At 55.8% G+C, this 18,654-nt stretch overlaps 1 protein-coding gene and 1 long non-coding RNA gene across 5 annotated transcripts in view; one reads left to right on the top strand and one right to left on the bottom strand.

The window, feature by feature from the left end:
* The window catches only part of SEPTIN9 (septin 9), a 165,336-nt gene that overhangs the window by 43,363 nt on the left and 103,319 nt on the right, over positions 1-18,654 (top strand). The window contains exon 1 of one of the 4 annotated variants that reach the window (XM_061176278.1): positions 16,146-16,608. The exons of the other annotated variants lie outside the window; for them this stretch is intronic. Within the exon in view, the coding sequence (XP_061032261.1) occupies positions 16,554-16,608 (55 nt within the window). The 5' untranslated portion in view covers positions 16,146-16,553. Of the gene's footprint in view, positions 1-16,145; positions 16,609-18,654 lie in introns of those variants that run through there. 4 annotated transcript variants of the gene reach the window in all.
* LOC133080240 (uncharacterized) lies at positions 12,204-15,681 on the bottom strand. Its single transcript, XR_009698440.1, has 3 exons — positions 15,603-15,681; positions 14,188-14,388; positions 12,204-14,050 (listed from the first exon to the last, which is right to left on the bottom strand). It is a non-coding gene; the product is annotated as an uncharacterized LOC133080240 (long non-coding RNA).

Genomic DNA, 18,654 nt, shown 5'->3' with positions numbered 1-18,654 from the left:
TCCAAATAAGGTCATGTTCACAGGTTCCGGGCAGTAGGGTTCCAACATATCTTTTGAGGAGCACAGTTCAACCTACAGCAGGGCCTGCCTACAGAGGGGCCTCTCCAGGGCTCAGTCGTGAAGGAGGATGTGGATGGACAAGTGAGGGCCCCAGGAGAGGGGCCTGCACGGCGAGAGGGCTTGAGATGGGTCAGAGAAGGGGACTGGAAGGGGGCTGGCGGTTGCTTGGACAGGAGACGCAGAAAAGAGGAGAGCTACAGTCACTGTCTCCAAATAGTTGGAAAGTTGTCACGTAGAAGAAAGAGAGGGCGTATTTTGAGTCCCTCCAAGATACAAAACCATAACCAGATACTTGGAAGGTAACAGAAAGTGGAGTTTGACTCATTACCTAAAGAGGAGTTTTTCTTGCAAGTTTCACTTTCTGACAGACGAGCGAGCCCTTTTGCAAAGTAGTGAGTTCCCCATGCCTAGAAGTATTCAAACAGGGACTGTATGGAGATCGTCCAGGATTGCTGTAGAAGGGACCTCAGGTTCTTGCCAATGCCAGGCGTCTGTTATTTAATGAGAACTTGAGTTTCAAAGTGTAATATTACTGAGACTATGTCTGTGACAGGGGCCTTCCACCATCAGGCTCCATGCACTCTGCTTTGTCTTTAGGGCAGGGGACCAGGCTGGGCTTGAGCCTACCACCCTTTCTCCCCTGCTCTTTCTCTTTGGCTTCCTGTGCCGATCAAAAGCTCGCTTCACCTGGTTCCTATGGAAATGGAGCCTCAGCCCTGTGGCCCACTCGCCTGGCCCCGACATCATAATTCAGAGCTATGTCAGACGGGTTCTGGGTAAGCACGTGAAGAGAGTCACGCGTATGTATGAACACACACGCACCCATGCACTTGGAGGCTTGAGGCAACTCTAATCATAGAGGCAAATCCCCCTAGGTAGAGCCCCTCCTGTTCAAGGGTCCCTAGAACGGGGCTCAGCATCCACGGCTTCTCCTGGTTCAAATGGGAGGATTCAAGAACACCAGCTATCCATGTTTACGATATGCCAAGCTCTGTTCTAAGCACATAATAACACGTGTCTTTTGTTATTTTTTTTTGGCTGCGCCTCGCAGCATGCAGGATCTTAGTTCCCCGACCAGGGATCGAACCCGCGGCCCCTGCAGTGGAAGCGCGAGTCCTAACCACTGGACTGCCAGGGAAATCCCACATGTGTCTTATTTTTACTTATTCAGCAAACCTAGAGCAGTGGTTTTGTGCCAGGCCCTGTTCTAAACATATTATAAATATTAATACGTTTTCATTTCCTGACAACTCTTGGAAGTAGGTAGTGTTAGCCCCATCTCATAGATGAGGAAACAGAGGCATAGCGGGGTACAGGGCCTTACCCAGGTTCTGTAGCTCCCTTATCCACACCCGTCCCCCATTCATATACACTCATACACACTCACACACTCACTCAGGGGTTGCTGTTTCTCCTCTGATGTGAAGCAGGTCTCCTGCCAGCCAGGGCCCTGTGTGGGTCTCCCTTTGGCCCTGTCCTGCTTCGGGCACTGAGGGATATTCTGGCAGCCTGGTCCCTCTGGTCTGGCCCAGCTCCCAGGAACTGGATTTCTCCAAATGCCCCTGCCCAGCCCGGAGCCTCCCTTCCAGCTGGAGGAAGGGCTGAATGACCCCCTCCTCCCTGGAGGTCACTGGTCAGGTTCAAACCCACTCCCGCAAGGCCCTCCTGCACCATGGAGCCCCGGCCAGTGGGCTTGCTTATGGATCCAGGCAGCTGTCAGAGAAGGAAATGGCACTTGAGGCGATAATTTCTCCTCTGGGGGAAGCTTTGGGAGAAGCAGCTGAGGGGCCTGGCCTGCCTCCTGCTGCGATTTCCCTGTGCCTTAGGACGGCCATGGGTAGTATACATCCCTGGAGTATTTCCCACAGGGAGCAGAGCACAGCACAAGGCCTGGCGCCTGCTTGTCACGCTCTTGTCCGCAAGGAATGGATCTAGTCCTGTGACCCAGGCCAGTGCTGGGTGTCTGCAGACATCACATTTCTGACACCAGCTGCGGCAGGCACGGGGACTGTTTTACGAGGAAACAGAGGCTCAGAGACGTTGAGTAACTTGCCCGGACTCGACCAGCTAATAGTTTAGCCGATCCAGGAGTCCTCTTTAGGTCTGTGTGACACCAAAAGCCAAGTTCTTCCTGTTACAATTAGGCCCAGGAAAGGATCGAGATGTTTCTCACGAGCTGGGTTCCCCGGATGCTCTGGGCTGCTGGGCTCTTCGTAGTTGCTCAGTAAAAGTGCTAAACGAATGGGTTTGTGCTCCCCCGTTGACCTGCGTGACTGACAGCTGATGGCTTTGGCCCAAATGCCTGTCTCCATCCTCCGGTTCGGCATCTCCCTTTGGGGTGTGTGACCTTGAAAACAGTGACGCTCTCCTTTCCACCTTGGACAGCGTCTCCGAGTGGCGTCAGGAGAGCAGCTGGGGATTACCAGCGCCCTGATGCCGGCAGGCTCTGGGTCAGATTCCCGGGCACGGACGTGGGGGTGATCGTCAGCCACACGTGTACGAAGAGCTTGTGCAAACGCTCCCCATCCCCCAACCTCCCCCAGCCCCGTGGGGGGGTGGCTGCCAGGATTCTGTTCTGGAACGCTAGCCAATGGGGGGGTCTTGCCTTGTGTCCTGGCTGCTGTGCCTGTTCATTTGTGTCACACAGCTGTGTGCAAAGAGCCTGAAGGTGGCTCGTGGGTCACGTGCCCACCCCATGTTCCTTCTACCTGGTAGGTGGAGACCCGCGTCCCACGCACAATGGCTGCCGCGTCTGAAAGGCCTTCACAATGAGGGATGTGATGGGATCCATGCAAAATCCATGGAGCTTTTAGAAGCACTCCAGGCTGCTTCCTCCCATGTCGAGGTTCTGAGTTTTCATCCTCAGAAGAAAACCAGCCTCTGAATCTTCCAACGATGCAGGGTGGGGTCCTCGCTGCAGGGTGGAGGTCGTTCCCAGACCTAGAGGTACTGCCATGAACAAGGCCCCCCAACCTGGGGGACTGGAGTGCCGGCTGCCCGCTGTGGATCGTCTGTGGGAAGCCGTGCTGCCTCTCAGCCCGGTTATGCCTCTGCTGCACAGATGCTGTGAGCACCCACCACACCCCCTCACCGCCCCCACCCCCAGCTTCTCCCGAGCATTGCGGGGACCTTGCACCTGGCCTGGCCTCCAGTCCGCTCTCCCTGGCCTTTAGAACCTCCTGCAGGGGCTCAAAGCCATGGCCCCTGCTGCCCTGGAGCCTTTTTAGGTCCACACGGATGGATGTGGGAGTCGGACAGGTGGAGCCCATGTCCCAGAGGCTCTACTGGTACCTGGCAGCCTCGGCAGGCCGCCATCCTCCCCACACCTCCGCTCCTGTGCAGAAACGGGGTACTGGGGAGCCTACCTCCTGGGGGTTCGTGAGGATTAAAGGAGTTAATAATGTAATTGAAGGAGATAATGAATGTAGGAGAGGGCCAGCTTTCAGAAAAGGTCCGCCTCCTGTTTTTCCTCTTGTTCTTATTCCCCCTTCATCTTTTCTCCCCCTCCAGTCTCATTTTCAAAATTTCTCACCGATTACCTAGTCCTTATACTCATCCAGGACAACTTCTTACACAGCAAGGGCGCTGCAGGAGGAGTAGGGACCCTGGGTTCTAATCCTGGCTCTGTCAGTAACAGCTATGTGACCCTCAGCAAACCATTCTGCCTCTCTAGGTCCAGTTTTCACACCCATAAAAAACAAAGGGGGTTGAACTGTATGTTATAGATAATAAGAGCTACACTTACCAAGCTCTTGTTTTATGTCAGACACTTTCCACTTATGATCACTAATCCTTTCAATCTAGGTATTGTTGTTCTTAACATAGTCACTGGGAGCTCGGAGAGGTGAAGTAACTTGCCCTCTATCTCATGGCCTGGGGAATGGCCGCCCTGAGTCTGCACCCACCGTCTGGCCGGAGCCCAGGCTCAGCACCTCCTGATGTCCTGGGCACGTGCTTTGTTCCTGACGTGACTGGTTCCTTTGTTCCTTTGCTGCTCTGTTCTGTCCAGCACGCATCTGACTGTGTAGGTGACTTTCAAGATCTATCCCAACATATAACTCCCTGGAGCAGTCCCAGCCTACTCTGGGCACGTATTTATTGGGTGTCCTCTCTGCTTTATGTTAGTTAGTGTACGTCCTCAGATCTTTATGTTCCAGTTTCAAGTACCAAAACAAGCAAACAAAACAAACCTTGGGTGAACTAGACTGTTCATTTTGCTTTAACTACGCTTATCGTATCAGACTCTGCTAGGGGCTCAGTGCATAATGCTAAGAGCCTTGCTCTGCCCTCTCCTGCCCAGATTGCCGGGATGATGGGCACATACTGTATCAGTCAGGATGCCGTCTGGCTGCGTAACAAAGACTAACACAACAGAGAAGTTCATTTCTCTTCCACTTCCTAATCCAAGTGTAAGCAGTCATGGTGGCCCAGAGCAGCAGGGACACAGTTTGTTCCTCCTTTGCTGCTCTGCCATCCTCAACATGCAGCCTCCACCTCATGAAATAAGATGGTTGCTTCAGCTCCTGCAATCACATCTGCACTCCAGCCAGGGGGAGAGGAAGGGGCAGGAGTGCCTTAAAAGTTAAACCTTTCAACTCCCCTCCCGATGGCCAGAACCTCGTTACATGACCACTCCTAGCAGCAGGGGTGGCTGGGAAATGTATTCTTTAGCTGGGCAGCCATGTGCCAACTGAAACTTTTGTTACCGTAGAAGAAAAGGATGTCAGATACTGCGGGAGCAATTAGGGTCTGTGCCACACACACCAATAACTCCCTTTGTATGTACAGAGTGGTAGTAAATTCTGCGGTAGGGATTACTCAGGAAAAAGGTGAGACTGGGTAAGAGTTTGCCAAGGAGGTGACCTTTGCACTGAACTTTAGAGGCAAGAGAAATGTCTTAGGTCAGGAATGGCAAATGGCAAATACGTGCACCAATCTCCCATCCTGAGGCTGGGGCAGACATCATCAGTCAATTATCATCGCATTCTTTCTCCCCGAGCACTGAGGCAGCCTCAGAAACCTCCCTCACATCATGATGGTGGGCCATTGATTGGGTTGGCCTGCTGGTTGAACCCTATTTGCTGTTGCTGTTCTGCCTAGCAAAGGGCTTCCTAGACTTCTCACCCTCCCAAGAAGAAAGAATAAGCTGTAGTGATCTGAGAGTTTCAGCTAGTGGTGTGCACATCTCTTGCCAACTCTGTGTTCAGGGAGGTCATGTTGGTAGCCTGAACTCAGCCATGGTGGGAGTATTGACATCACGGCAATTGGCAAACGTTATAAATCACTCTTTCCCTTGTCCACCAGAGCAGGTTGTTAAACATTTATGAGCACGCCACTGTTTCAGCCTGGTCTTTCAACCTTTCTTAACAAAAATCTTGCTGAAAGTTTGAGTACTGATTTCGTTTTTATAGAGGGTTCCTACTGAACCCTCCTTGGAAGATCTTGCTTTGTCCTGGGGTCACCATTCTGAACGTCAGTTCCTGCTGAGAACTAAAGGTGTAGCGATGAACGGGGGAGATTTGGGAGACCTGCAGGATTAACAACGGTTGTTGCTGTGTTGTGTTCTGGACGACTGACACTTCGGTGGCAGATGGGATGAGAGGGCGGCGCTAGGAAAGTGACATGGTTCTGCAGAAAGGGGACATATATTCTGAGATTTTAGGTCACCAATTGGACAATGCTGGACTTTTTCCTGGATAAATGTTCTAGATTATTCATAATCAAGTGGTCAAACCTCTCAGCTGCTGGGTTGCACACCCTACTGGCCCAGAAGACCACATGCACCATATGTAAGTTGCGTCAGTTTCCTTTTCTCCAGTGGTAGGGGGATGGGCCCACGGCCTGTCCAGGTGTGCAGACATTTGGTGATTCACTGGCCTAGAATGTCCTCGTTCACCTCCTTGGAAGTGATGCCCCGGGTACCAAAGTCTCCACTTGGATCTGTGAGCATCTCCATTTGTGTGGTGGCTTCAGCTAACCAGGCAGATTCCCTGCCCTGCCCTGCCCTTTGGGCCGTGCAGCTCCAGATGTGTGCTCACTTGGGCAGAGCCAGGTCTGTGGCCACGTGGATGGAAGGAGCCACGGAGACCCAGACTCCATGGTCCCTGTGACCAGACGAGGCCCCATCTGGAATGTCCCCACCCTGTTCCCGAAGGTGAGAAGTTTCTCTCTGCTGAAGAACAGCTGTGCTGAGAAGGTGGCCCATCTGGCTGGCAGGACTGCTGGGCTGTGGGAGGGGTGATGCTCGTGGCTTCCTTCCTCCTTGGGCTGGGGGCTCCCCGTCTCGCTTCCTGCCCTGCAGTGTCACTCCCTGGTGCTGATTCTCTGCTCCGGGAAGCCCACCTCCTGATCCCCACTGCCTGGCTTCCCCCTCCAGCGAATGGTCTGGGTTAGAGGCTGACCCGGCCACTGGGAAAACCCATGGTAGGGCCCAGAAGGGAGTCCCCCCACCCAGGGGTTCCAGGGAAGCTCCCTAGAAGCGCCAGGGAGGCACCTGCAGAAGGATTGAGAATGAGCCAGGTCAAGGAGGGCGGGAAGGGCCTGCCAGGCAGAGGGAACAGAGTCGGACAGTCGCAGAGCTATAACGCCTGGCTTGTCCAGGAACCGGGAGCAATTGGACATGAGCAGAGGGCAAGGAGAAGCACGGGGAGAGGAGGCAGGGGTGGCTGGCAGGAGATGGAGGCCTGGTTGTCAGCCCTGCTGGGCTCCCACTGTATCCGGAGGGTCACCGGTCACATTTGCATTTTAGAAAGGCTTCAGCTTGTGGGGAGCCAAGACCCCAGGCAGGGAGGCCAGCTTGGAGCCTCCCTCCCCAGAGCCTAGGGCTGAGGGGGTGAGAGAATCTGAGTGTTTAGATTAAGAAAAGCCAGCAAACAAACCCCCAAACCTGCTTCTCAGAGGTGGGAAGGGTGGTACTTGGCCCTCAACAGCCTCGGCACTCTTGTTCCTGATCTCTGTGGCCAGTTTCCATGCGAGTTAACCCCTCAGCTCCCTGCCTGCAGGAGTCTGCCGGAAGACGGTCTGTCCCCAGATGGGTAGGGGCACGGCTGCCAGGGTCCCCAGGCACCAGGGAGACACAGAGGGACCTACCCCTGCCTTCGGGGGCCCAGGGTATAGACAGTCCCCGGGAAGCTGTGTGAACCCCGGGCCACTGGCCTCCGGCTGGACGGCCTTTGTCCTCTGTGCTGGTCTCTCCCCTCACACAGCCCGGCCAGAACTGGCAAACCCCTGGCAAGGGCCCTGCCGGGCCGAGTCATCTAGGCGAGTGACTCATGCTGGGGGGGAGAGGGGAAGAGCGGAGGCGGGTGAGTTAATAGCAAACCCATTACGTCCCCGAGGTCACTTCACATGAGGGACAAACGGTCCATTGAGGTTGGTTTGGCTGCTGGCTGGCTCTAGCAGCACTTGGGGTAGGAGAGTTCATTATCCAGGAAAGGAATACCAGATTGTCGGGAGGGGGCCCCGCCAGCACGCCCCGCTCTTCCTCCCTCCCTCCCACGCGGAGCTGGCTGTTCCCAAGGCTGCCGGCCAGGACCCGGAGCCTGCATCTCAGGTACCCTCTCCCGTGGGGGTCACGGCAGGCCAACGGGCGCGTCCAGGGGCACAAAACATCCTCTCGAATTCACGGTGGACTGGGAACGGGGTGGAAAAAAATCCGGCCCACAGGGAACCCGCACACACATTTTGGCTATGAAGAGGGCAGACACCCCTAATTCCAGGCCCCCAGAAAGATCTCGCAGTAAAACTATAGTCCATGCCCCTACATCTCCTTTTCACTTTTGTATTCTGGAAAAAAGTAAAGTGGATATCTCTTCCATGGGCAAGAGCTATGGTCAGGCAGACTTTAATTCATTCCTTCCCTCCCCCAACCCCATCTCTTTTAAATAGCCCAAACGGGCTAAAGATAGAGTGAACAGCATTGATAGGTACTGAGCTCCCCATCACTGGAGGTGTGCAAGGGTAGGTGGATGAGCATTTAGGGGGCAGGCATTGAAGGGGATTCCAGCAGGGTTTGTGGTTGCAAGATAAGCCTTGAAGACACTTCTGAGAGGGTGCAGAAGAGGCAGGGAGGGAGCCTACTTCCCTGCCCTTTCCATGCTGACCGGCCACCACTCCTGGCAATGGGCTGGGGCATTGTCAGAGCATGTGGCCGCAGTCCAAGGGGCCAGGCTGGCTGGCAGCTCCCTGGGGACAACATCGCCTTGGTCACTGCAGTGCTTTAAGCGTGGCCACAGAGGCCCTGTTGTCCCCTCTTCTCTGCTCAGGTCCCGCTCAGATCCCGTTGTTCCCGCTGACGTGGAACTAGGGCAGGCTGGTGACTCAGCCTCGTCCCCACACTGCAGCAGTGGCGAGCTGCTTTCAGCTTTCGAGCCCTCGGAGCAGGGTGCCTGCTTGAGAAAAGTGGCAAGGAGGCCAGGACAGTGATGGCCCCTGGGGACCTGGGAATGTCCTGTCCCCCCGGGGAAGGTGGCCTGGCCAAGTCTCCTGGCAGCCTTGGGGGTGATGAGTCTGCAGGCTGGCACAGTCACTCGCTGCTTTGAGGCTGGCCACTCCCCTGAGGCCCCTTGTGTGACTTTGCAGAGCCATCAGAAGGGCCCGAGGGAATTTCCCATCAGCTGGGGGGTGTGGGAGGCTGAGCGTCCCCCACCCCATCTCTGTACCTACAGCCTCTACTGGTTGCTAGGAAGCTGGGGACTTTAATCCATTCCAAAGCCCTGTCTTGGGGGCTTGGAGTGGGAACGGAGGGTTGTGGGACTGTGTAAAGAGGGAATCATCAGGAATAAAACATGAGTCATCAAAAGAAGAGACTTCCTCCTCCCCCATCGTATCTGGGTGATAACTCACCAAGCCAGTGTGTCCCAGACAGCCGAATTTGCCAATCAAAAGCCCATTGGCCACAGGAATAAACAAATGAGTCTCCAAAGCCACAGCCAGAGTTCAGCTGGTGAGTGGTCATCTTGCAGGGTCCTGATTTCCGCCCTGTCCTTCTGCCTTCTGTGTTAGGAGCCGCTTCCCCCTGCCCTGGCTCCCAGGGTCCCGTAGGGTTTAATATCATGGCAGTAAAATTTGCAGCGAATCTGAAAGATGGGAGAGGTGGGCAGTGCTGCCCTCCTGGGTCATGCTGTCATAGTCAGGACGCAGGGGAACTGCAGCTGATGCAGGCCTGAGCGTCTGTCAACTGGAGTCGAGGGCTCCGGCTCGCTGGGGGTGGGGAAGCCTGTTTGCTTGGGGCCCTAAGGCCAGGAGCTTCCTTTGGTGGCTTGAAAGCATGATTTAGAAGAGAAAGATTTTGTTTAAAAAGTCCCCTGCCTCCGAGATAAGGGCCAGGCCGCTGTGGTCAGAGTTTGCTGTAAATGTTCCGAGCAAAGCAGGCTGGAGTGAGAACTGGGAAGTTCGGGGAACAGATAGATCACGTGCTAAGAGAACGGCATTCCCCTTTTAAGTGAAACCTTCTGGTTGCATTTAAGCAGCCGGGCAGATGGTGTAAGGGTGTTTTGTAGCCTACACACCGGTTAAGTGTCAGCTGTACCCAGAGACGGGCTTCACGGGAAGATTCAAACTCAGGCTGCCTGAGAGACTCAGTGGTCTGAAGCACGGTTGCTGCTGATTTCACAGGGTGATAAAGGGACACGGGTCACGGAGGCCTGGTCCGGTGCAGGCAACGCCCTGCCTGCCACCCTGAATGCTGGGGCTGGGGCTGGTCTGTGTGAGGCCGGCAGGAGTGCAGGGAGTCCAGGGGAGTCCCAGAGGGCCCTCTGCCCCTTTGGGCCGGTTCCCTGTCAGGAGTCCCCGCGACCCTGCCATCCCGCAAAGGGAACTGAACTCTGTCATTCCACAGGATCTAACAGGGTCTCAGGGGAGTCTCAGGGAGTCTCCGTTGCAGGCCTGGAGGCAAGGAAGCAACTGGCTCAAGGTCTTCTGGGGGGCCCTGGGGTGGTCTCTCTGATATTTAAATGGAAATGACAGGCAGGGAGCCATCAGGAGCAAGACCTGGGGGAGGCCGTCCAGGCAGAGAGGACAGCTATGCAGGTGTCCGGCAGCAGGAGGCAGACCGGAGGGGAGGGAGGAGGCCGGGGGTGCCGAGTGAATAGGTGAGGCTGCAGCGGCGGGTAGAGGCCAGGCACCTGGGACCTCGGCGACCTCGGTAAGGAGTCTGCACTCGACTCTTAAGCTGTGGGAGGTGACGTAGTCTGATCTCACTTTTAAAGCCTCGCTGTGAGTTCTAGGGTGAAGGGAAGTGAGAGCAGAACAGTAGATGTATATGGTATGAATTAAATTACTTACAAGTAATTATATTAAGAACAAAGATAATAAATACACAAAGCCCACCCCTTCCGAAGTATCTTACTACATTTAACCATCATCTTTGTTCTTTTTGAGTTAATTTATTATTTATTTATTTATTGGAGTAACATTGCTATACAATGTTCTGTTAGGTTCTGCCGTACAATGAAGTGAATCAGCTATATGTATACCTATATCCCCTCCCTCTTGGACCTCCTTCCCCCCCACCCATATCCCACCCATCTAGGTCGTCACAGAGCACCGAGCTGAGCTCCCAGTGCTATACAGCAGGTTCCCACTAGCTATCTGTTTTATACATGGTAGTGTATTTATGTCAAACCTAATCTGCCAATTCGTCCCACCTTCCCCTTCCCCCTCTGTGTCCACATGTCTGTTCTCTACATCTGTGTCTCTATTCCTGCCCTACAAATAGGTTCATCTGTACTGTTTTTCTAGATTCCCCATATATGCGTTAATATATGATATTTATTTTTCTCTTGCTGGCTTACTTCACTCTGTATGACAGACTCTAGGTCCATCCACATCTCTACAAATGACCCAATTTTGTTCCTTTTTATGGCTGAGTAATGTTCCATTGTATATACGTACCACATCTTAACTCCAAATGGATTAAAGACCTAAATGTAAGACCAGACACTATAAAACCCTTAGAGGAAAACATAGGAAAAACACTCTTTGACATAAACCACAGCAAGATCTTTTTTCACCCACCTCCTAGAGTAATGAAAATAAAAACAAAAATAAACAAATGGGACCTAATTAAACTTAAAACCTTTTGCACAGCAAAGGAAACCATAAACAAGACGAAAAGACAACCCTCAGAATGGGAGAAAATATTTGCAAATGAAGCAACTGACAAAGGATTAATCTCCAAAACATACAGACAGCTCATGGAGCTCAATGTCAAAAAAAAAACAAACAACCCAATTAAAAAACGGGCAGAAGACCTAAATGGACATTTCACCAAAGAGGACATACAGATGCCAAGAGGCACTTGAAAAGATGTTCAACATCACTAATTATAAGAGAAATGCAAATCAAAACTACAATGAGGTATCGCCTCACACTGGTGAGAATGGCCATCATCAAAAAATCTACAAACAATAAATGCTGGAGAGGGTGTGGAGACAAGGGAACCCTTTTACACCATTGGTGGGAATGCTGATACAGCCACCATGGAGAACAGTATGGCGGTTCCTTAAAAAACTAAAAATAGAACTACCATATAACCCAGCAATCCCACCACTGGGCATATACCCTGAGAAAACCATAATTCAAAAGGACACATGTACCCCAATGTTCACTGCAGCACTATTTACAATAGCCAGGACAGGGAAACAACCTAAATGTCCAACAATAGATGAATGGATCATCTTTGTTCTTGAGTTCTTCACCTCTGCTGTATCTCTATGGTAGAAACACTGTATAATGGCAGCTACTGCAATCTCTTCCCAGCCCCAGTTTCTTTTTTTTTTTTTTTAATTAATTTTCATTGGAGTATAGTTGATTTACATTGTGTTAGTCTCAGGTGTACAGCAAAGTGATTTGGTTATACATATACATATATCCACTCTTTTTTAGATTCTTTTCCCATACAGGTCATTACAGAGTATGGAGTAGAGTTCCCTGTGCTATACAGTAGGTCCTTAATAGTTATCTATTTTATATATAGTAGTGTGTATATGTCAATCCCAATCTCCCAATTCATCCCTCCCCACCCTTTCCCCCCAGTAACCATAAGTTTGTTTTCTACATCTGTAATTCTATTTCTGTTTTGTAAATACGTTCATTTGTACCATTTTTTAGATTCCACGTATAAACGATATCCAGCCCCAGTTTCAATGGTGTCTCATTGGTAGCCCCAAATTGGCCAAGATGGGAGTACTTACACCACAGAAATAGGCAAATGCTACATATCAGGTAGAGTTGTTTTTGCTGGTTGTTAAACCTTAGGCAGCATACCTCTGGCAGAGGGGGTGGGCTGGAGAGGGGGAACTTGAGGAGGGCAGAAGTAGACTGATCCATGGGTATTTCTGAGGCAGACACTTCCTGATGGCTTGGATGTGGTGGGGAGGGAAAGGGAGAACTCGAGGGTGATGCCTTGATATTTGGCTTGAGCGGCTAGGTAGATGGTGGTGCCATTTACCGAGATGGTGGGCTGAAGGGGCTTGGGGGCTGTGGAAGGCTCAGCAGCTGCTGGACCCGAGGCTCTGCGGCTCAGGGAGGCCCTGCTGGGCGCCAGGTGCACGTAGAGCTGAGACCATATGGCCCCTGCCCCAGAGCAGCCAGATGGTCCACTGCATGGGGTGTCCGGTCCAAAGGCCCGGTTTTGCTGGGCAAAGAGCCACCATCCTCCCTCTGCTCCCCATGCCACCCCCCTGGAGCGTGGGGTCAGGGATACTGACGGGTGAGCCAAATGGCTGTTTCCGCCCATCCATTTCCTCCTCCCGTTCTTCCCATGCTTTGCAAGGGTCGCTCCACCTGGGCTGGACCTGTGGGGTTTCCCTTCAGGCCTGCTCCTTCCATCTCCAGAAAGGCTTCATATTTACACCTTTCTCACCCAGCCCTGGCCTCCAGCTTTGCTTATGAAAACTTGCTGTCTTGAGTGCCCCCGAGCCCCCTCAGGACTGCCACCTGCTGGCCAGCGTTCACTGCTGACTGCAGGTTTGGTGGCTTATGAGACATCTTTGGGAGAGGCAGCTTTGGCCTAAAGGGATGATTCAGATGGGAATTTAAGGTCTGTAGGAGTGTCCTGGGGCTGCCGTAACAAAGAACCACAAACTGGGGGGCTTAACATGACAAAAAATTATTCTCTCACAGTTGGAGACCAGAAGCCTGAAATCAAGGTGTCAGCAGGGCAAGCTGTCTCCGAAGGCTCTGGGGAAGAGTCTTTCCTTGCTGCTTCCAGCTTCTGGGGTCCCAAGTGTTACTTGATTTTTGGCTGCATCACTCCCATCCCTGCCTCTGACTTCACGAGGCCCTTTTCTCTGCACCTCTGTGTCTTCTCCTTTTTGGTCTCTATAAGGACACTGGTCATTGGATTCAGGGCTCACTCTAATCCAGGGTGATCTTGTCTCAAGATCCTTAGCTTCATTTGTCTGCAAAGATCCTTACACCAAGTCAGGTCTCATTCTGAGGTTCGGAATGGACATATCTTTTGGGGGGCCCACCATTCACCCCACTACATGTCTCATGGCGGACCTGTGAGGTAGGTGGCCCCTCTGATGTCCCCCTGATCACACCTTCCCCTTGGGCCAGGCCTACAAACGGTCTTGCCCTCCCCCATGGCCTTGGGAGAGCGCACCATCACAGAATTTGGACGCATTGCAGTTCTTTTTCTCTCGCCAAATTTAAGCTCATTTTCTTCCCTCTGCTGCTGCTGATTTTATCTGCCCAGCGCCTCTACCAGGACTGTCTGTCCAGACCCCGGCCCTGACTGCGCATGCCCTGGGACAGGGGGTCAGGGCACCCTCCCCATCCTACAGGGATCAGGCCTTATTAAAGTCCTGGAGCCCCAATTTGGACACAGTCATCAGAAGTGATCAAAGGATGGGGGATGATTAAAGGGCCGGGGACAGATGATTTAAGCTGAGAAAGAGAAGGCCAAGGAACAACTGGATTGTCTTCGAGTTTGGAGGAGGTAATTATTACTTGAAGGGTGGTGCCCAGCTGTTTCCCATCTCCTCTGAGGACAGAAAAAAAGAGGAAATAAATGATGTACAATTAGAGCGGTTGGTTAGATACAAGGGTGAACTTCCTGGCTGGGAGTGTGGCCAAGTGCCGGGGTCGGTTTCCTGAGGGAACATGGGGGAATCTCCTTACCTGGAGGTGTCTAGGCCTGGCAACGGCAGCCTCAGTGGTTAAGTGAAGGGGGGCCAGAGGCAGGCAGGGGGATGGACTGGATGGGGTCTGGAGCACAGTCGTGCCAACATTCTGGCCTCGGAGGTCCGCTCTCTCCTGCCATTGTCCTTTGGGTTCCCATAGGGGAGCATTTTGGTGAGGCATGCACCCTGGCTGGGCTCCCTGAGGAGATAAGCTTAAGTGTGTTTAGCTCCACTGTGAATGGAAGTGAATAATGCACAATAAGCTGAACCTACGTGAATCTGGGAGAACTCCAAGCCAGCTCCCTGGGAGAACAATCGCATGGGTGTGTCTACACTCACCAGGTGCTTTTTATAAAAACACTGCAGAATAATGCTGTGGCCCAGGCTGGATGCTGCCCTGTCTCTGAGACCCAGCATCTTCCCAGGGGGTTATGGCATTAGGCTGTTTCTTAGAGGCAGTGGACCACCAAACCCCCAAATACGGGGTGGGCAGGTGCCCAGAAGATTGGACTATCGGGTGGGCCCAGGTGCTGGTTTTCAGACGAGAAATGCCCCGGGCTGGTGTGGAAGCCACCAGGGGTGCTATTAATGACAGTGGCGACTCCATTTCTGAAACCCCAGCTCCCAGGCAGAGGGTGTGTGCACATCTGAAATGTCTGTGGTTTTGCAGTTCCTTGTCCACAAACTCACTTGGTTGAAAATAGTTCAAAATATCCAAAGCATGGGGGAGGGAGAGACTGCTTTTCTTAAAAAGGAAGGACTCGATTTCATCAACTTAAAAAAGCTCCTCATGCCTAGCGCATTGCATTCTCCGCAAGAGACCCTGAATAACCCAGATGGCGGTCAGGCCTCAGCATCCCCTGCGCATTTGGGATCTTTCAGAACTGGGGGCGTGGGGGCTGGGAGGGGAGTGGCACTGACCAGTCTGAGACCCAGGACGAGCTCTCGGGCACTCGCATGCCACCCGGAGGGAACCGTATTGCCGAATTGCCCACCAGCTCAGAGAGCGTCTTTCCCTGCTATTCTCACACGGGCCCCCGACTTGGGGCAGAGGCCCTGGGTCTAAGGAAATGAGGGGAGGATAGGCAGGAGTGCCTAACTGGCTGGGGGGATTGGAAGAGACCCCCCCCCCCACATTGTTGGTGCCAGACCTGGAGGGCCCTTCCTGGCTGCTCTTCAAGTTCCAGCCCATCCTTTTGTCCCCAGGCCCTGGGACCTGCCTGCCTTGTAGGTAATAGGGCTTAATCAATGTTTGTCCAATGTACGGAGAAGGGTAGAAATTAACTGCCCAGGAAGGCAAGGCCAGGCCTGAGGTGTGGGCCAGATGGGGCCGAGCCTCACCGGCAGGCCCCCTGCTCCCCGTCCCCTCCCCCCACGCCTCTCTTCAGATACTTTGAAGTATCTGCTCCTTACCAGGGAGAACACGGGGTCTACGCTCTGCCTTCAGGAAGCCCCTTGTGCAGCGTTGGAGTGGCACGTGTCCCTGGCGGTTCTGACAAGGGTGTTCCGTCCCTGCCCCGCGTCCCCGGTGGGCCAGCGCCTTTTCTGACACCGCCCCCGAGGGTGCAGCAGCGACCTCGGGGGCGGTGGGCTGGGGGTAGGGAGCAGCTGGAGAGGTGCCCCGAGAGGGTGGGATTTGGCGCCCCCCTCCCCGCCCCGGGTCACGTGACTGGCGCTCGCCCCTCGGCTCTTGGCCAACAGGCTGGGCTCCTGCCGGCCGCCAGTCCGAGCGCTTAACCCTTGGAGGCGCTGCGCGCGGGAAGGCGGCGGCGAACTTTGTTTGGCTGCGTAAATAAAACCTCCCGCAGAAGGAACCCTGCGCCCCAGGGAAGGGGAGGAATCTCTTCCCCCCTCGGAGCCGCCCCCGCGCCGCCGCCCGACCTCCACATCCGCCCACATCTGGCCGCAGCGGGGCGTCGGGGGGGGAGGGCGCCGGGGCCGCGTCCGTCGCCGTCCCCTGGGCGCGGGCCAGGCGGGGAGAAGGGGGGCTCTCGGGTCGGGTGCCCGGGACTCGGCCTGTCCCCGCGGCGGCCGCTCGGGTCCCAGCCCCCCAGGCCCAACCTTGACAGGCGGGCGGAGCAGCCAGTGCGAGGAGTGGAGGCCGGGCCGCGGGTGCGGGAACCTGATCCGCCCGGGAGGCGGAGGCGGGGGCGGGGGCGGGGCGGCGGCGCGGGGAGCAGGGAGCGCCGGCGCCCGCCCGCCTCCCCCATTCATTCAGCCGAGCCCGGGGGCCGAGGGGCTCCGGCGGCCAGCTCTGCACGGCGGGAGCGCGGGCGCGGCCCCCCAGCCAGCGCGCAGGGCCCGTGCCGGCCGGGGCGCTTCCTCGCCGCCGCCCTCCGCGCGTCGCGCCGCCCGCGAGCCACCATGTCCGACCCCGCGGTCAACGCGCAGCTGGACGGGATCATTTCGGACTTCGAAGGTGGGTGCCGGCCGGCCACCGCGGCGCGGGCGTGCTCGGGGGCCCCTCGGGGCGGACCTCAGGCGAGACGGGGACGCGGACGGGGAGGCAGGACCCCGATGGGGCGCCCTCCCGCCGCGCCCCCCGCCCCGCGCCCGCGTCGCCTCCGTGGAGCACCCCGTTAGGGGGACGCGGGGACCGCGCGCCCTCGCTGGCCCCTGCGCTCGCCCTGCGCGCTGCCGCCGGGTTTCCTTCCTTTTATTGTTGTTTGTGTTTGCCGAGCGACGACAGTCTCCTCGAGGGCTCGCGGGGCTTCCTCAAACGGCCCTGGCGCGCGGTTTCGCTCTCAGCTGTCGCTCGGTCCGCTCCCTCCCGCGCTCCCCGTCGGCCTCGGGGCCCTGGCCCTGCGGCGGGTTGGGGGAGTTCGCTACCCGCCCCCGCGTCCCGCCCGCAGGACAGCCCCCTCCCCCACACCAGTTTCGGAGCCGGGGCTGAGCCGAATCCGGGCTGGGCAGGGACCCGAGTGGACACGGCCCAGGCCGCGGCGAGTCTAGAGGGGGGCGTCCCATCGGCCCCCATCCGGGCCTGGGGACCTCCTCCTCCTCCTCCCGGAGTCCGGCTGTGGGGGGGAGGAGGGGCCTGCTTGCCGGTTGGGAGCGCGTTTTGGTCCCCTCCCCCCTCCAGGGTTTACAAAGTGTTGAGAGACTTGGGGGGCTTCTCCCGCCGGATGCGGTAGGGCATCCCGGTCCTGGGCTCGTGTGTGTGGCTTTCGTGCGTCCTCGTGACTGCCTGTGGCTCTGCGTCCTGCGTCTTGGGGAGTAAATAAAGCGGTCGGAAGGGAAGCTCACACAATAGTCTCCAGCACTTAGGGGCCGGATTTCTGAGGGGCGGGTCTGCCTCTGCTGGGATCTGGAGCCCCCGCCCCTCGGAGGGGCTCCCAGGCAGCCTTGGGCAGAGCCCTCTGGTGGACCTGGCCTTGGGAAGGCTGGGCTGAAAGGAGTTAACAGACGTCCAGGTGCCAGGCCTTGCGGGGAGGTCCCCCTCCCCCAAGGGCAGAATCAGGACTGGGGTCTGGGGGTCCAGAGCCCAGCCATGCACGTGGCCCACCTGAGGTCAGCCCCATCTGCGGGGGGCACTTCTCCGGGACCAGAGCCTGGCTGGGCCCCAAGCAGAGCCCCAGAGGCTGTGATTCTGGGCTGGGCCTGGCCTGGCTTAGCAGGGGGTGGAGAGACAGGAGGGGGTGGGGTCCAGTGGCCGGCTTGCCCTGTGCGAGGGATGGGTCTGCTGGGGGCTGGCTCTGTGGTTGGAGCACTTTTCCGACTCTGACGCCGAGCACTGCACACGGGGAGTGTGGGTCTGCAGAGCTGTGATGGCTTGTACCCCAACGTCGGGACCTCTTGGGGCGCATGCTCATACCCAGCACGCTCCCCGAGTCTCCTTCCTTCTGTTTCGCCTTCCGCCTGCCCCCAGCAGCCCTCCCGCAGCTCCTCAGGGGCCTTTCATCTCCTGAGTGTCCGAGTGGGAGAACTGGCCAATCTGGAGACTGCTGCCGCCTTCAGGTTCCGCGCTGTGTGTACTTTTCTCCTGCGGCCTGTGGGAGTTAGGTTGGCTTGCGGTCCCTGACCTGGAAGCAGAGCTTTCTGGTGTTTCTGGGGATGCGATGGGAGCCCTGAGCCAGGATGGCGGGGAGGAGGTTTGGGGCTTGTGTGGTCTGTCACAGTTCGTGCCACGTAGGTTGTTAGTGCCTCTCCCTCCCGGCCCCGCGTACGACTCCATCCTCACCCCGAAGTGCCCCATCTGGAGACGCTGGTGGCCTCTGAGGCTGCTTCCCAGGCGGCTTCTCGAGGCTGTCATTTAGTTGGAGACAATGGCCTCATTGAGACCGTCCTGGTGCAGCAGTTGGCAGCCCTGTGCCTTCAGGGGGAGATTTCTCACTCTTAGGGAGCGCGGCCTCGGACCCCCTGGTTCCCTGTGTGTCAGCCTCTCCATTGTGTGCCCTCGAGAGCCGTTGTGCTCTGAAGACAGGAGAGTTAGAGCCCCCCGAGTGCACCTGGGCATGAGTGTGTG

This window comes from Eubalaena glacialis, chromosome 19, assembly GCF_028564815.1.
Source record: "Eubalaena glacialis isolate mEubGla1 chromosome 19, mEubGla1.1.hap2.+ XY, whole genome shotgun sequence".
Lineage (NCBI taxonomy): Eukaryota > Metazoa > Chordata > Mammalia > Artiodactyla > Balaenidae > Eubalaena > Eubalaena glacialis.
The sequence above is the reverse complement of the archived record's forward strand: the minus strand, read 5'-3'. Positions and strand labels throughout refer to the sequence as shown.